The sequence below is a fragment of the Epinephelus moara genome, chromosome 2, assembly GCF_006386435.1.
Source record: "Epinephelus moara isolate mb chromosome 2, YSFRI_EMoa_1.0, whole genome shotgun sequence".
NCBI classification, from domain to species: domain Eukaryota; kingdom Metazoa; phylum Chordata; class Actinopteri; order Perciformes; family Serranidae; genus Epinephelus; species Epinephelus moara.
Window position 1 is genome coordinate 26474432 of NC_065507.1, and position 16893 is coordinate 26491324.

Here is a 16893-nt window from a genome sequence, read left to right on the forward strand (position 1 = left end):
TTCCAAATGCCCTTTCAATCTTCACCCCCCCCCCCCCCCCCCCCCCCTCCTTCTACCAGTTAGTGCTGCTCCGAATACTTGGATCATGCTTTCTTTTCCATGCTTAGGTCTATGTACCTCTCCCTCCCTCTCCTCTCCGTCGCTCTCTAGTCTCTCTCTCCGTTTGAATCGTTTCTGTGTTTTTTCGGAGACTCTGGCAGCTCGCCAGCTCTGCCCCTTCTGAGTGATGACATCATCAGCTGCCGGCAGGCCTGGGTGTTCTGCCAGTGTTCCGAAGCGTGTGTGATGGCTCGCTCGCAGATGTGTGTCCAGGAACACACTGTACCCAAATGCAGACTTAATCAGACCTGACTGCTCTCCCAGCTACTTTATCCAAAATAGAGAAAGAGGAGCAGTGGGGAGGAGGGGGGAGAGGGGGGCGAGGAGGNGGGGGGGGGGGGGGGGGGGGGGGGGGGGGGGGGGGGGGGGGGGGGGATCAGGGACTAAAAATGAAACTAAAACAGAAACAGAAACCTCAGTTGGAATATGTGTATAGACAAGGCGAGGTCCCTGTCCTCTCCGCCTGCCGCTCTCTCTGAGGATTGTTCGGGAATGACATACTGCTGACAGATGAGAGGAAACTGCTTCTTTAAACTTCACCTGAGTCGTCCCTTTATACCCTCTGCATAACCCTAAACACGCATATTGTCTTGCATTACTCGTAGACCTTCGACAGCACGCTTTGATTTTCAATTCGCAGTGACATCCACAACAGCAGCACCTTTAACCTAATTTGAATTTTTGCATAAACTCTCCCCATCCCAATGTGTCAACCCATAATACTACAAAAAAAAAAAGAGATGTGGATCTCATTTCTTTGTCACTGTGTATTTCGGTATAGCAGCCTTAGATCCCGCTGGTTGCTAAGGAGCGAGTGCTCCACTGCTCTAATGGGCTGATTTGGTATTCAGCTCGATGCTGGCTCTTATTTTGGTATGCCAGACAAAGTGTTTTGATGGAGGACGATTGCAGCCGCGTCTGGAGACAGTTTGATGGTTTATGGATGAGAGCACACTCCGTGCCTTTGACTGCACAAGACAATGCACTATGTTCTCTTCTTCCCTTATCACACAATCTCACACAACACAACACACCACACTGGACAGCGTCACACAACATCAGGATCTACAACACTGTTCTAGTGTTACTCCTATATAAGACTACTCTCCACCAAGTTTTATTTTTGCTCCGTGTAACAAAACGCACCGTTCCAAAACAGTAACCAGTTTGTTTTCAAAAACTGTTGTTTTTAGAAATGAACAGATTGGGGCTTTTTTGTTATTTGTGTGCAGCACTGGGAACAGTGGCACAGTGTCTGTGTATAGAGGCATCGTAAGAGTTGAAAGAGGACCACATTTAGGCTGTAGCGCTCAGAGTTCCCAAAGCTTGTGGGTGTTTTAATGAGTCATTTTAACTTCATTTAAAGCCAGCTGAGCAGAAAATAGATCAGTGAATGAGCCCTGGGCCAGTATGGATCTGCAACCGATTTACATCTCTGTGAGAGCCAACCCACATCCAAACAGCTGTGTGTGCGCGCGCGCGTGTGTGTGTGTGTGAGAGAGAGCGAGAATGCGTGTCTGTGTGTGCATATCTGTCCTATGTGTCTGTCTGTGCAGGTGTGAGGTGAGTGCAGAACAAGGACTGAACATTTCTGCAAGCAGTATGCATACTTGTCTCTTTCATGTCTTCATCAGAATAGACAAGGGCATTCCAAAGGTGAACTGGGAACTGTAGTTACAGTGCATGCGATGGGATTTGGGGTGTTGACTCTGAAGTGTTTTTTTTTGATAAAGGGATGTGCCGCAGGCGGGAAGCGTCTGCTGTAGAGAGAACACCCAGTCCTTCTGTGGCCTCTCAGGCAGACAGTCTGCTCACTGTTCAGAGACTGATAACAGGGCACGGTAAATAAAACTCTTCAGCTCGGCTCTTTTTTGTCAAGAAGAAGGGCCGTTGCACCCTGTCTGGTGCTTTTGTTTGTCCTGAGTTGTGTTTTTATGGCGCTTTCCTCTGCTCCATTGTACTCTGCACATTTGCTTCCTTGTGTTAACACCTGAAAAGCACAAGTGTGAGACAAGCGGGGCTCTTTGGTGACTTTTGAAATAGGGCGTCTTTGTTTACTCCTTGTTGCTTTTTCCACAGTTCTCTTTAAATGCTGAATTAACTGACTTACTCTTCAATCACAAACACACATTTACTGTCTGATCCAGATACCTTATTATAAATTTGATTTTATCTACAGCTCCTGCAGAGGCGCTGGTGTGTGATCAGTGTGGAGCAACATTCTCCTCAGAGGATGCTCTGGAAGCCCACAGGCAAACACACACAGGTACTTTACATACGTGTGCATGCATTAACACCCCCCCTCAACACTTACACTCATTATGTTTAACCTGGACAGCATGCACTGAGCTGTTGAGTAAGCCGTGACTACGGGACTTGTGATCGTGGGTCTAAACTTGCCTGTCATGCTGGCTGGGTTAAACTGTTCCTGTCATGATGCTCCATAATTTATCAACATGGAGGTGGGAGGCCCTCTCACATATCACCCACTAATATCTCTTGGCATCCAAACCCACTGCATGCCACTTTGCCACAGCCGTAGCTTCACAGCGCCAGCTTTACAGCTTCACGGACATACTATCCGCACCTCCCGCCCGAGAGTGCCTGTGGAATTATTTACCTGAAACTCACACACCCAACGACAAGATGTTGTGTTTTTCAATCATCTCAAATTAAGAAAATGTTTGTATGACAGCCTTTTCTTGTCCAGTGAATGTCTGGCATTAACAGTTGGCAGCAGCGTGATTTGTTTTTTCTTTAAAGTAGTGTTTTTTGGCCAAGTGGCTACACAAACCTGGATGGTGACTTGCAATCTGGACTCCTAGCATTTAGAACAACCTGCCTGAGGAGCTGAAGCGGTTTTAACTTTTAAATCAATTACTAACCACATTCTCAGATTTCTGTATTAGTAGTAGTAATAAGTAGAGGCAATCAAACTTAACGAATATGACACTTGTCAAAACATACAAAGTCACAAAGTGCTTTATAAGAACAGGAGAAGGGAAACAAGAAGACAATATATGGAACAAATTAAATTAAGTGTATAAAATCTTAAATGGAAGCTATTCAGTCGAGAAAAAAGAAAAGAAAAATGTTTCAAAAGTAGCCTTTTTTTGAGTCAATATGTATCTAACTATCATATCTAACTGTATAACTACTTACTTTAGTAATTAACTACATTTCCTATCCTTTCAATTTTATAATCCTTTAAAGGATACCGGGACTCCCTAAAAACCTGGTACAGCAGGATGTAGCTGCGCACGCTTGGGCGAGCTGTGTGACCATCTTAGCCCATGCTCTTAGTGCACTTTCATACTTTAAATTATACCCTGCGTGCATTTAATTAGTCTGATTAATTAATTTGATTTGATGAAAATGAGGAAGTTGGATGAGTGGCAAAGTATAGACCAGTTTTTTTTATTTCTAAAGCTTGGAAAATTAGGCAAACTAGACAGAATAATACATGCATACAATATGAGATAGTTTTTTGATGCATGTCAGAATATATTATTCCTTTAATTTATATGTTTGGTCTTGCACCTATATACATGGAAAATGACAGTATGGCTTGTAAGCCTGTTTGCATCTATGATGCCAGAATATAGACCTCCCCATCTCAGTAGATTTTTATTGTTGGACATAATTCAGTCCATCTAAATGTCAGTATATTTTAGCACTTTTTAATTCACATATTCTCCAGTATAATGTTATTATGGTCAATTTGAGAATTTATCAGCAGTCAGGTTACCAGCAGGCAAACAGTACAGGGCGCCATCCCTCCAAACCAACTGGGCTTGCAGATCATTTGTACCTGTTGCACTGTCAAACACACTGTGAACAAAAATAACTGAAGCTCTGTGTGTGAGGATGCTGCACTTTAACGACATGTGGTAAATAGGTCCATCATAATGGTGAGTTGATCTGTTGTTGATGTTTGTGTTTTTGATGCTGTCGTCATTATATGTAATTATATTTTATTTTATTACTGTACAGTACACCATGAATTTCCAAAAGGACTAATAAATATCTATGGATCTAAAAGTCATTGAAAATCTGCAAGGAAGTCCAGTCATGGTTGCAGCCCTGCCAAAAATCTAAGCGTATCTAAATCTAAGCGTATCTAAATCAATGATCACAAAAAATGTAAAAAAAATCATCTTTGTGTCAAGTTACAGTTAGGCATGAGGTCTCCTGCAGGTTTAATTTTGTGGTTACGGCAAAGATTAAGTTAATAAACAACTTTGTAGGTCACGGTTTGGCTCGCTTATCCAACAAAGGACGAGATGACCCAATGTGACACTCTGTGTGATGCAGGATGTGAAGCACCGCCCACAGGTGAAATACTGGACCATGTTTTTAGGGAGTCCTGAAACACAACACACACAGACTTTAACCTAAGATACATAAACATAATAATTAAAATATGTAAAATGAATGCTAAATCTCACCACACAAGCTACACATTTATTTTATTTTACCTTGATTTAACCAGATAAGTCAACAGTTCTCATTGTCAGTGACGACCTGGCCAAGAGGCAGCGACGGGAGGCAAGTTTATACAAAACATTTAAACATAGATGCAGCTGGTGCAATAAAAATAAATAACTAAGTAAATACAAGTACATGTTGCAGTTGCCAGACTCTGTGCCTTTTGGCATTTTTGGTTGGTGTTTATTCCCTGCTGGCATGGCTTGCTTTGTGTTTTTAGCTCTTTGATGAATCAGAAAGGAATGCTCCTATGATTTGTTTGACCCCTGTCCCTTTCTGAAAATAATCTGAGTGCATAAAACATTTAATGACTTACAATATCATTTATAGCTCAAGGCTGGTTGGTTTATTTTAAAGTAGTTAATCAATTATTGTATTAACTCTAATGGTAATTGAGTGAAGCCAAATGTGCTGCTGCTGCTGCTGCTGCTGCCAGCCTCTAATGTCTGTATTGACTGTTTTTTTTAGTCTTCTTTGATATTAAAATGAAAATCTTTGGGTTCTTTAGACATTGGGAAATTATGATTGTCCAACATTATTATATATATAGCAGATTGATTATCAAGAAAACAGTCAGCAGATTGGTTGACAATGAAAACAATGGTTAGTTGCAGCCTTATTTTAAAGAGGACATAAATCAAAACTATGAACCCCATTTTTCCACAATAATAATGATCAGTCAGATATGAAGCTGGCGAGTTGTAAAGCATTGATAACTGGTTTATTGCCATTATACACAACCTATAAAGCCTTTACAAGAGTGCCTTGTAGCAAAGTGGCACTCTACTCTCGAATATTATCCCATTAGCTTGAAGTGAGAAATACTTAACAACACTTGTTTGACTCAAAACTCTCAAACTGAGAAAAAAAAAGCGACATTGTTGTCAGGCAATACATATGCCCGGTAGTGTCTAAATCCACACCTTTTCTGCTACTGTCAGAGAAAGGTGATAACCCTCTCAGGAGCATTGGCATGTAACTGTAACTCCAGGTGGCACACACAGTATGAATACTTAATGGATGTGGACATGGAGGGGTGTTAACGATGCCCAGAAGTTTCTACCCTCATCTCCCCAAGTTGTAAACATCCACAGCTCGGTTTCAGCTTGGCAGTGTATCCAGAGCAGGGTACGGGAGGGCATTACTCTCTCATTTTGTCGTGATCTCAGCTCGGTCTGCTGTGACGCATGGCCCTTTTTTTACTGACTCTTATTGTAGCTCTCGTAGCCGACGCTGACATGAGCTACAGGTAATTTAATCAGCTGTGTTGAGGATATGCCTCGTGAAAAACTGCATTTAGTACATATAACCTGGGTTTTATTCCTGGTAAAACACTGTATCTTTCCGTGCCGATTGTGCCGCCTGTGCCTTAATTTGCCATGTGGCATAACCAGTGAGCCAAATGAGTTTCCTCTTAGCAGATTAACACTTGTCAGACCTCAGCAGCTGCAACACTGCTGTCCACCTCCTCTGGAAGGGAAATAATACTACTTTTGGGAGACCTTGCTCTGAAGCAATTTGGCAACACTGGCTACAGTGAGAGTCTCTTAAGCTATTTTGATATGTCAGAGGTGAATGGCCGTGGGTTGCTGAAGTTAGAGATCAAAGAGGGGGTGGGGGTTGGGGGCGGAGTGGACTGTGGGAAGGGAAGGGGGTAGGGGGCATGTGAGGACTTCCTGAGGGCAAGAGGATTGCTGCTGGTGTTGGATGCCAGGACTGAGAGGAAAACAACATCATGTGCTGCTGTTTACTCCTCACCACAGCACTGTCATAGTCTCCTCTGACCTACTTGTCAGTGCCCAAAATAAAAGAATGGATCTGTCTCCGAATTGCTCTCACAACAAAGGGGTTTGTTTCATCAGAGCAAGTCAAGGGCTCTGGGGCACCGAGCTCTCAATTTTGGAAAACCCAAGACTGTAGCTTATCTGCAGCACGCACAGAAATTGACTGTATATGCTGCAAGCCATGCTGGCTGACCATTTTGCCACCTTGGCTTCAAGGCAAAGGCCATAAGAGTGCTGCCTTTGTGTACTCACAGCAGCTGCACTGTTTCCACACATTACAGGCTGCTTCATCAAGTGAATAATATTACCTTCTGTCCGAGCCCTAATTAAACAGTCCTGTGGTTCATTCAGATACAGCCCAGGCTTTATAATGCAGACCTTTTAGCTCGCCTAATTGTGTATCCGTCATCATACTGCACCCTCCTGTTAATACCCAGTTGAAATTCATACAAGCCTTAAACTGAATTGAACTCTTGCTCTGTTTGGCCACTCTGCCCCCAGTATTTATTTGCACTGACTGTCATGATACGAAAAGCCCCGGGATGCCCTGTCATTTCACATAAAGCGAAATGTAGTCAATAGAGACAATATTGTAAACGTTCTAGGAATTGAGGCGAATGAAACCGCGTGTGACCTTAATGAACCGATCCATGGAATGGTGGTTAAACACGAGCAACGTATCTCTTGTTGCATTAATTATTAAGTCGGTTGTTCCTCACTCGGGTAGATTAGCAGTCTGCTGATGAGCGCCCGGGGTTGTTTAAGGTAGTGTAGCATTTGTGCATGTGCTTCTCGAGCTGCCACAGCTACAGGGAGCTGTCTGCATGAACGCGTACAGTAGCGTGTCACGTGAGGTCTAGCACATAATGTAGCCTGCCTGTAGCCTGACTGTGTATGTTTAACTGGATGATATCAGTGAGCCAGCAGACGGTGAGCACACTGTATATACACTGAGCAGGGCCTGAGGACATAGTTTATGGTGGACATGATCAGTCATGATGTAATAATGTAAATTGTGAAATCTGTGTGGAATTCTTTGGCCTTTTGGTGGCAGCAGGAGATTTGTTTAGCTTTGACTTGGCTGTCATTCACAATTTACCCAAACAAATAACATTAATAGATGCAATTCTGCAGGCATTTAATAAAATAATGCAGCTCAAATTAAATGTCTTGTAGCCATATATTTTAGCAAATATAAAAGACAAATTATCCACAAATCAATCAGTTTAATTGCTGGGCTCCGGACACTGAAGTTAAGATTAACACTGAAGAAATTATACAGATTTGCGGTCGTCACTGAATACAATCTCTTGTTCAATTTGCAGTGGGTTTACTCCCAGATTCTCAGGGTGGGAAAACTTTTGTTTGCCGCTTGAAAAGAAACAGGCTGCGCTTATTTGTGAATGAAGGGATTAGCTTGAACACTTCACCCCAACAAGGACCATGATCCTATCTGGTTGCCTAGACACATGGTTTTGTTTCTTAGGCAGCGTGAGAGCGTGGCTGGCTCCCACCTCGCTTGGACTGAATAAGTGGCAGATGTATGAAGGCAGACCATGTTAAATCACATGAGCATACACATGGTCTTAGTGGAGATATGCTGAAATAGCATAGCAACCTCAAACCGGCCTGAATTACTAACTGAATTGTGCATTAGACAAGCAGCTCAGTGATATAATGCATACAGTAAATGTTTATATTTTCTGCCTTGTACCAGACTGGCTTAAAGGTAAATCATTATTCCCACTGTTGAGGCTTCCTCCCACTAAACACAATGCTCAGTCAACTCTCCAGCCTTTGAGGGAATACCATTGATTACATGGTATTTACCCCATTGAGGGCCAAGGGTCAGGGGTCATCCTGTGCCTTAAAGCCCAAATCCTGAGCCCATTGTCTGGTTAAGGGTGAGAAAGCAGGGGGCAATGACAGCCAACTTTAGGGCTTATTCTCTCATAAAGAAGCTCCTCTGCACTTATTACCAAAGCTTACTGGAAAAACTCTACAACTGCAAATCCTTTTTCTTTGAAAAGTTAACAGAGCGCAGCGAGGCGAAATGCCACCACTAACGCATACAAACACTTCCTTGCCTCCGAAAGGTTTTTGTTTACACTTCAAGATATTATTTGTTATTTTTATTTTCAGCGTCGCTTGCGCAGAATCAAACCGAAAGCGACTGCTGAGCTGTTGTCACCGCGTGTCAGCCTGAGATCAAGAGTGAGATTCCTGTGACAGATTATTTGTCATATTTCTTTACTCAAGTTTCAGTATTGTTGGTGACAGAAGGATCAGGATATACATCTGTGAGAGTCTGCGAGTGTGTCAGGGAGTAACGGTTTAACCTCCACAAAGAAAGTGGGATGTTAAACTTTCAGAGCAGGCGGAACAAAGTACACACGGCTGCAATGAAACACGCATTTACAATATATGATAGTTAATAAAGAGAGAGGGGAGAGAGGATGATTAAAGTAGCTTTGAAGTATCTACAAGGTGGTTAATATGTTATTCAGCTGGTTGAGGGCTCTGCTGTGCTCAGCCTGCAGCGAAACTATCCTGGACCCATAGGAACAGAAAGCACTCCCCCTGCTGACTAAAGCAAATACTACGAGACAAACTGGTGAAAGTGGATCAAGGCTTCACATCACAGGTCACGCAGAGACTGCATTTTGTGCTTTTTAAATGCCTTTAGCTGTTTTTACATAGATCATTATCCCGACTCGGCTGTAACACAGTGCAAAGTGAACTGGTAATAGTTAGGTATGACTCAGGCAGAAAGTGAAGCTGGTTAGACAGTCAAAGGATTTCCTGTATGGTCAGCGGATAAGGGGAGTGAGGAAGGCACAGAGGCGTTGAGAATGGAGGGTCTTTTGTCTTCAACAAAAATATTGTGATCCGTGGGTGAGAAAGGGCCTTGGTCATTAGGCGACAGCCTAAAGACAGGGATTGTAGGAGTTGCGTGAGGAGCCTATGACTAATGGGCTTGGTCAATGAGGGCCTGAACCTCATTGTGTGCCCTTTGTGCTACAGTCCACAGGCTAAAGCCTCTGAACAGGTGCAGTTCATTCCACTGGATCGCCTCCCTGCAGGATAGTTAAGATCAGGGAATGTCTTTCATCCTGTCTTCTTTCTGTTAATGATTACGAATGATCAGTTCTATTAGTGCTGTTTTTTCGGGGAGGGGGGGATTTCAAAACAAGGTTCAAAAAGAAGCAGCATTAATTTCAAAGTCGAGGCTTTGTGCTTCTCTGCCAAATTATACTTATCCGTGAAATGTGAAGTCAAAAAAAAGCGTCTTGCTTTGTTTGAGCAAATTGTGATACGTGGATTAGTAAACAATACACGGTGAATGTTTCTGATTTATCCCAGAAAATGTGAATTTGCTTGATTTGTTTCCTTTTTCTTTCTACTTTGAACAGGCTTGCCTGTTAACTTGATTGAACCTAAAGCAAGTGTCTGACACTCTTCCCTCTTAGTATGAGTGTGCTGTATCCCTTTCCCTGCGTTAATTCCAATTTAATTGCCAGTTGCCTCAAGGCACTTCAATAACAGTAACAAATGATTTGATTTAGTGGACCTCATCAGACTGCATTTTAAATGCGACACAGCAACCCCACTTGAATTCCAATGAAGTGCTGGCACAGTCCTCTGTTTACTAATGATCCTCCGCTGGAGATGTCTGATTGAATCTGAGTCAGGAGCAATGGGACCTGCTCGCATTGTAAATGATCTGCAACCTGAGCAGACAGAGAAATAAGGACCTCATAATCTCACATTAAAGCCTCACTCTCCAGGACATGCACATTATGTCCAATGCAGCTGATTAACCAGTCCCTCAGTCTTACCGCATATATGAATTTGCATCGGTTCGAATGCCAGAACGGATTTGAGTGCTGGCGTACACAGCCTGTAGATCAAGTGTTGACTGTATGACAGCCAATGGATCTTCTTCACATAGCCATTTTGACTTGAGCTACCCTGCCAGCGACTCCCTATCTGTATTCCTCTCCACACTCTGTGCAACAGGAAAGCAGCCCCAAAGAGATGCCAGGTCACACACAGGATTAAACTGGATTGTGTTTTTTCCTGCAGTCCTGCCTTTAATGGCTTGATATCACTACTTAACATTCTGCACAGAGCGCATAGTGTAGGCATCATTTAGGGTGGAGCTACTATCAGCCGCTCTTTGAGCACAGAGACAGAGGACTTCACAGGCTGGAGCTGACTCCTGATGGGGAATGAAGAGAATAATTACACATCTAACACACCAGGAAGGAGCCATTGATTGTGTGATTGGCATGCTGTGCATTGTGTGGGAAATTCTTAAAGAAAACAATGACTTTCATGGTTTAAAATAGAACGTATAAAGACTCGCAGTTGAAAGTGCCTCTGGGCTTTTAGGGGAGTTAGTTTAGGTAGAGGCACTTGCTCTTTGAAAGAAGCTTTTCCCTCTGAGGACTCACACAAAGTTGAAGTGACCCAGTTTCCCCACTTAAGGCCCTGTCTGTGTATGGTACTGAAATAACTGTGTGTCTGTGTCTTGTGCGTTCTCCAGGGACTGACATGGCGGTGTTCTGTCTGCTGTGTGCAAAGCGCTTCCAGACCCAGAAGGCCCTGCAGCAGCACATGGAGGTCCATGCAGGCATGCACAGCTACATCTGTAGCCACTGTGAGCGCCCCTTCCCCAGCCACACTACCCTCAAAAGACACTTGCGCTCGCACACTGGTAAGAGACGGATCGCTGTCTGTAGTGTTATCTCCTGTGGTAAAACATAAGCACGGGGTGTCAAATGCATGCATATGTTGAAAGGCAGACAAAGACGGCTGTATTTATTTCTGTATATGGGTTAATTTCCTTAGGTTACTGGCTTTAAGGTTTTAGTCAATTTGCATGCATCCTCTCCCACCCTCCTTTTCACTTCTCTATAAGATGACTCACCTCTCTGATGACAGCACTGTACCGTTATGGCCGGTGCATATTTTGGGCAATTTCATCCTGTTTATATTTTGGGTTCTTAGACAGCCTTTGGGCTTCTGCAATTCACGGCTGTCAGTTCTAGTGTGGTTCACCCAAAATGATAGAGGAAACCCAAATATATATTGAAGGAAAAGCAAATGGAAATGACTTGTCTGTGTGTTCTACCGAGGGTGAGTCTTAGTGCCGCAGGAGACGGAGAGATATTTACTGAAAAGATGTCCCCCTTTCTTCTTTTACCTTAAATAACACTCCCAGCTGTCAGGATGGCTTGATGTCTAGACAGGAGAAATACATAATTGATGTGAAGAGACAGAAGTGAAGGGAGATTTGGCCATGGCAGCGTATCTTGTTTGTATGCCATTCTGCTTGGAAGTAACATTTTGTAAATGTCATCTGCTCCACAGTGGGGTGGGGGATTGGGGAGAATCGGCCTGTAATGAGGAGAGCAATGTATCCTCTGACTTGGCTGTTGCTGTGGACACTGAGATAATGAGGCACATAGGTCATTGGAGATGAGTCAAACCCTCAGCCTAGGAGAGAAATAGATTAACTACAGTATAGAGAACAGAGCAGTACATGCCTGGAGGACTTTTATTAGCTATTAGCAGACAGCCAAGAGGAGTGTCCTCATGTCATAACATTAGCAACGTCTGAAAGCACATTATTTCCCTGCTTGATATGCATGTGCAGCGAGGGCTCTGTGACTATTTGACCTACACAGCTACATATGCACCCATAGCATGTCGTGCCAAGGATAAAGTTAGCCTTTAATGCTTCGCACGGTAATGGGCTGTGTTGGTGTTGTGGCCGCTGTTGTGACATGACTGTGCTTTCAGGCGATCACCCGTTTGAGTGTGAATTCTGCGGGAGCTGTTTCAGAGACGACGGCACGCTGAGGGGCCATAAACGCATCCACACAGGAGAGAAGCCTTACGAGTGCAACGGCTGTGGGAAGAGGTTCAGCCTCAAACACCAGCTAGAAACACACTACCGTGTACATACAGGTGAGAGTTCAGAGACGAAAACACGATCGTACAGGCAGGAGCGCTGGGCCTTCAGGGTATTTTAGTTCAGCTAGGGGGGATTTTTTACTGTTACTTAATATCTTTAAATTCAAAAGGATAAGCCTTGTGATATTTTTTTGTGTAAAAAAAATCCCATAAATAGACCAAAACCAACAAGAAATTGATCTTACTGTCAAGAGTGTGTAGCTTATTCCTCCAAAACACATAAGGAAGCCACACTGTTGCACTGCGTGACATGTTGCCTTCATTATGATGAACACAGCCACTGAAGTTTTTTTGACTCAATGCCACATACACCGTCCTGCTGTGTAAGTCACTGTGACATAGCACTAACAACAACATTTATTTCCAGGTTAACCCCTGGCATTTGATTTGAATTGCGGAAATATGTGATATCAGCAAACTTGTTTATTTCTGTTATCATTTTCAGTCGTAACTGTAACATTTAAAGATATATAGTTAAACACAGTGGTCCGACCTGACATTTCTGCTGTGATTATTTAATGTACTATGTTGCTTTGTTAGCGTCAGAAGTTAAGTAGTGTCCTGCTGTGGACGGGCTGCAGCAAAACGTATTTTAGCCACCTAAAAAAATCAATATCAGTTTTAGTGTACGCTATATTTGGAATATTTTTATCACTGTTTAAGGCAGCGGTAGACCAGAAACTTGTGTGTTCTTGTGTATTCAAAGTAAAATGACTGTCTGGTTGGTTTGAGATAACAGCTTTCATTTCCCATTGTAGAGGGCTGTCTGATGCCAAGGAAAAGCGGTGAAAATTGTCAAAAAATGAGCCAACTTTGCTCAACTCTGTTTCATTTTATTTAAGTGTATGTTAATGTACATTACAATTTGGTCTATACTCACATAATGTGAATTAATAGGCAGCTGAAAATGTGTTTTTCCTTTTTGAGTAAAGTTTGCAAAAAACTATAGGATCCAGCTGTTACAGAAAATTACATAGGTTTTTTGAAAAATTTGTAATAATATATTTTTGACCTGTTTTTAAAGATTAATGTCATCTCTCAGAACAAACTGGCTGTGGGCTGATTGCCACAGACAGGGCAGAGAAGTCAGAAAATATTGAGCATTTATGGTTTGGGGTCTTTTGACAATAAGAAAAATACAGAATAATGCTAGTTTTTGTTTTGTTGTTTTACAATTCTTATAGCTAAAATGAGTGTGTATTGCAGAAGTAAAATATGGCATTGAAAAATTCTTTAGAAATTGTGACACATAACAGAAAATCCTAACCACTAAATTTTGATGGTTTAGCAGCTTGTAAATCAATTTAATGGAAGAGGAAACTTACTCAGAGCCTTAAAACTGAATTACTTTATATTAAAAAAACACTGTAGCACTATTGAATGGCATCATTAAGATGTGCAACAGGTTTAAATTTAATTTCAGGTTACATTTTACTGACTGCTACCTGACTCCTCGCTGAGGTCAAAAAGAAACCTCTGTCGTATTTGCAGTGGATGACGCTGACTGGCCAATATCTAATAGGCAAACCGATATAGGTCTAATCCTAGAGCACAGACACACAGCACGCACACAAACACCACACAATACCACGTCAGGTACAGTGGACTGAAATAGAGGTGAGTCCCATTTCACCTGGCAGGCCCTCTGGCTCCAGGTCTACAAGGTTAATGCTGTATTCTTGAATTTTTCAGGTGAGAAGCCATTCGAGTGTAAGCTGTGTCACCAACGGTCCAGAGACTACTCAGCTATGATCAAGCACCTGCGCACTCACAACGGAGCGTCTCCGTACCAGTGCACCATCTGCCAGGACTTCTGCCCGAGCCTGGCCGCCATGCAGAAGCACATGAAGGGCCACAAACCGGAGGATGTGCCGGCGGACTGGAGGATAGAAAAGACTTACCTGTACGTCTGTTACGTCTGAGCAGGACTTGGACCCCCACGCACACACACTGTCACTGTTGGGTGAAAATCTCGTAACTCCAGTGTTGCTGTTTTTTCATGCTGAAAGATTACATGTCTCTCTATGGGTTTAAAAAAAAAAAAAAAGAAAAAAAAAGTCAGACTCTTTTTGGATAAACTGAAAAAAGCATTGTGGGAAGTTGTCATTCTGGGAGATACAAGGTTTTTACCTGACAACAGAGACATGCAAGCACGAATACAAATTTGTGGTCACACTAGGGCTGCAACTCGTGATGAGTTTCAATATCAATTAGATTATTTTTACTACTAAGTGAGAAAATATTAAGCCTGAAAAATGTCAGAAAAGTTTTCACATGTAGTTACAGCCAGTAACTAACAATCCAGTCGGAAAAGATTCAGTTTACAACAATATAAAACTGAGAAAAGCAGCAAATTCTCACATTTTGAATATTTAGCATTTTGCCCCTGAAAAACAAGTAAAACCTTGTTTGCATGGGACTAGTGTTACCTGAGGACCTCATGTGACTGAGAAATTACCCGCCTACATCTGTGTTTCCTGCAGCACGTTCACACGGGATAAGCAAAGTCTGTATTTAACCTGAATTTACCGACATAATCCCACGGTTATGATGCGCACAGTCATTTGTAACTCCACTCTACACTACACAGAAACACCACACAGCACCAGTCGTGTTAAACTCCCTTTTTTGTAATGTAGGTCAGACAAACCGAACCGATACTGCCACACATTATCACAAGTCATCCATCTCATCATCTTTTCAGATTTGGCTCTAATGATAGATTTGAGCTTTCTTCAAACGGGTCTCCATGCTGTAGCGAGATGAGCCTGATGCACCTAAATGCCGTCAAGACTTTCATTTGTAACTGCCAACTCAGTCTCTGAATTTTCAACCAGGAAAAAGGAAGAAACTAAGCAAGCAAACCTAAATATGACCCCAAATCGCATGGGACTAATATTGTGTTTGGCAAAATGTACAGTGTAGGGTAATATGGTAGGTAATTTGCAGTGGATTGTTATTTGACAAATTATGGACATGGCAGATTTGCATGAGATTAAGAGCGCAGACGACCTCCGCCATTATTACATATTACCAGATGTCCCCCAGGTAATGCTAGTCCCATGCGAACAGGGCTTTAGTCCCAAAACTGTCGGCAATAAGTTTCCCGCCGACTTAAGGTTTCAGCCCTAGTGCACACAATCACACACAGATACACTCTCTCCCTCCCTCACACATACAGTTATGATAATAACTGTGTCTCTAATGGAAGCACTGTGGTTCAAATCAAAGCCACAACGGCTGCGACTGCTGACCTGTACGTGTCGTAGGAGCTTTTTGATTGATTGATTGCTAAACCACCAAGCAACCCGAGTCATCTTCTATGATTGTGCAGTAGATGTTGAAAATAATTCCACGAAGGCTTGATTGGCTGAACTCTGCAACATTTTCTCTCCCCTAAATTCCTGTGACTTCTCAGTTTTTTGTTGTTGTTTTTTTTTGTTCTGCTGTTGGAATTTATTTTGGAGTTGTTTATTTTCTGCATGTTTTACTTGAATGGCTGCCACGTTTTGACCTCATAAGCTTGATCTCTTTAATTGCCTTGTCTTTCTTGCAGTGGGTGTTATTGTTTCGAGGTAGCTGGCTTACAATTTGAGTTTCTCTCGCAATGTAATAGGTTTTGCTATTTATATGTTGTTTATTTGTTACCAAATATGTGCTGGTTTTCATCACACAGTCGGCGTCTCTTGGGATGATTTCTAGTAGAGCGAGCTCTACCTCTCCTCACTTTTAAACCTACTGCAAATTATTCATTCATCAGTAGTTTTAATTTTCTAACAGATACATCATAATTTAAATGGACAAGCAGTGTGTAAAAAAAACAGCCTCAACATGGCTTTTGTGTGTAGTTTTTTATCAGTAACTATATATAGATGTCTTATAAAATCACAGAATCAGAATTTTCTAGGAGAAAATTGAAGAAAACATGAGAATAAGTCATTGATTTTCCTTTCTTTTTTTTTTTCTTTCTTTTTTTTTTTTACGAAACCTGAAAAGAAAATTCTGACGTTGAATCACTATGAGCAGGTTATTGTCAGTTGTAGTGTAGCTGTAATGTACAAACTGTCATGGTATGTTATTCCCTTATGTGAGCCTAACACGGGCCTTATAGATTTAAACATGTTGTATTTTTGTATTACAGTAATTTGCTATCTGTTTACATTTGGTATGATTTGAGAAACATCTTAATGTGTGTTTTATAAGTCTCTGATATGATTAAGATCCCTCCCTTGTGCCTCTTTTATAAGTAGAGCATTGATGTGCTTGAGTACATGGGTCTGTGCTATTGGTAGTTGTTTCTGGGTGTTTGTTTATTGTTACTTAATTAAAGATAGACTGCCATGTAGATCCACTTTGTCTGAACATTGCAACTGGAAACAACATACTGTGATAGTGGCTGATACTCTGAGACAAGCGTGTACTTTTTACATCACAATTGCTTGGAACTTGCATCAAATTGTTCCCTTCAAAGTGACAATGGACTGAGATCTTTGGATGAAAACAGTGTGAATAGCAAATCTTGGCGTCTGTGGGCATTACC

At 42.1% G+C, this 16893-nt stretch overlaps 1 protein-coding gene across 2 annotated transcripts in view; it reads left to right on the forward strand.

Annotated features, from left to right (window-relative positions):
- zbtb16b (zinc finger and BTB domain containing 16b) overlaps nucleotides 1-16334 on the forward strand; it is a 22402-nt gene extending 6068 nt beyond the window's left edge. The window contains exons 4-7 of one of the 2 annotated variants that reach the window (XM_050063672.1): nucleotides 2279-2365; nucleotides 10921-11091; nucleotides 12180-12347; nucleotides 14046-16334. In XM_050063672.1, the coding sequence (XP_049919629.1) occupies nucleotides 2279-2365; nucleotides 10921-11091; nucleotides 12180-12347; nucleotides 14046-14275 (656 nt within the window). In that variant the 3' untranslated portion in view covers nucleotides 14276-16334. The remainder of the gene's footprint in view (nucleotides 1-2278; nucleotides 2366-10920; nucleotides 11092-12179; nucleotides 12348-14045) is intronic. The other variant, XM_050063680.1, reaches the window with a different exon arrangement.
- The last annotated feature ends 559 nt before the right edge of the window (nucleotides 16335-16893 follow it).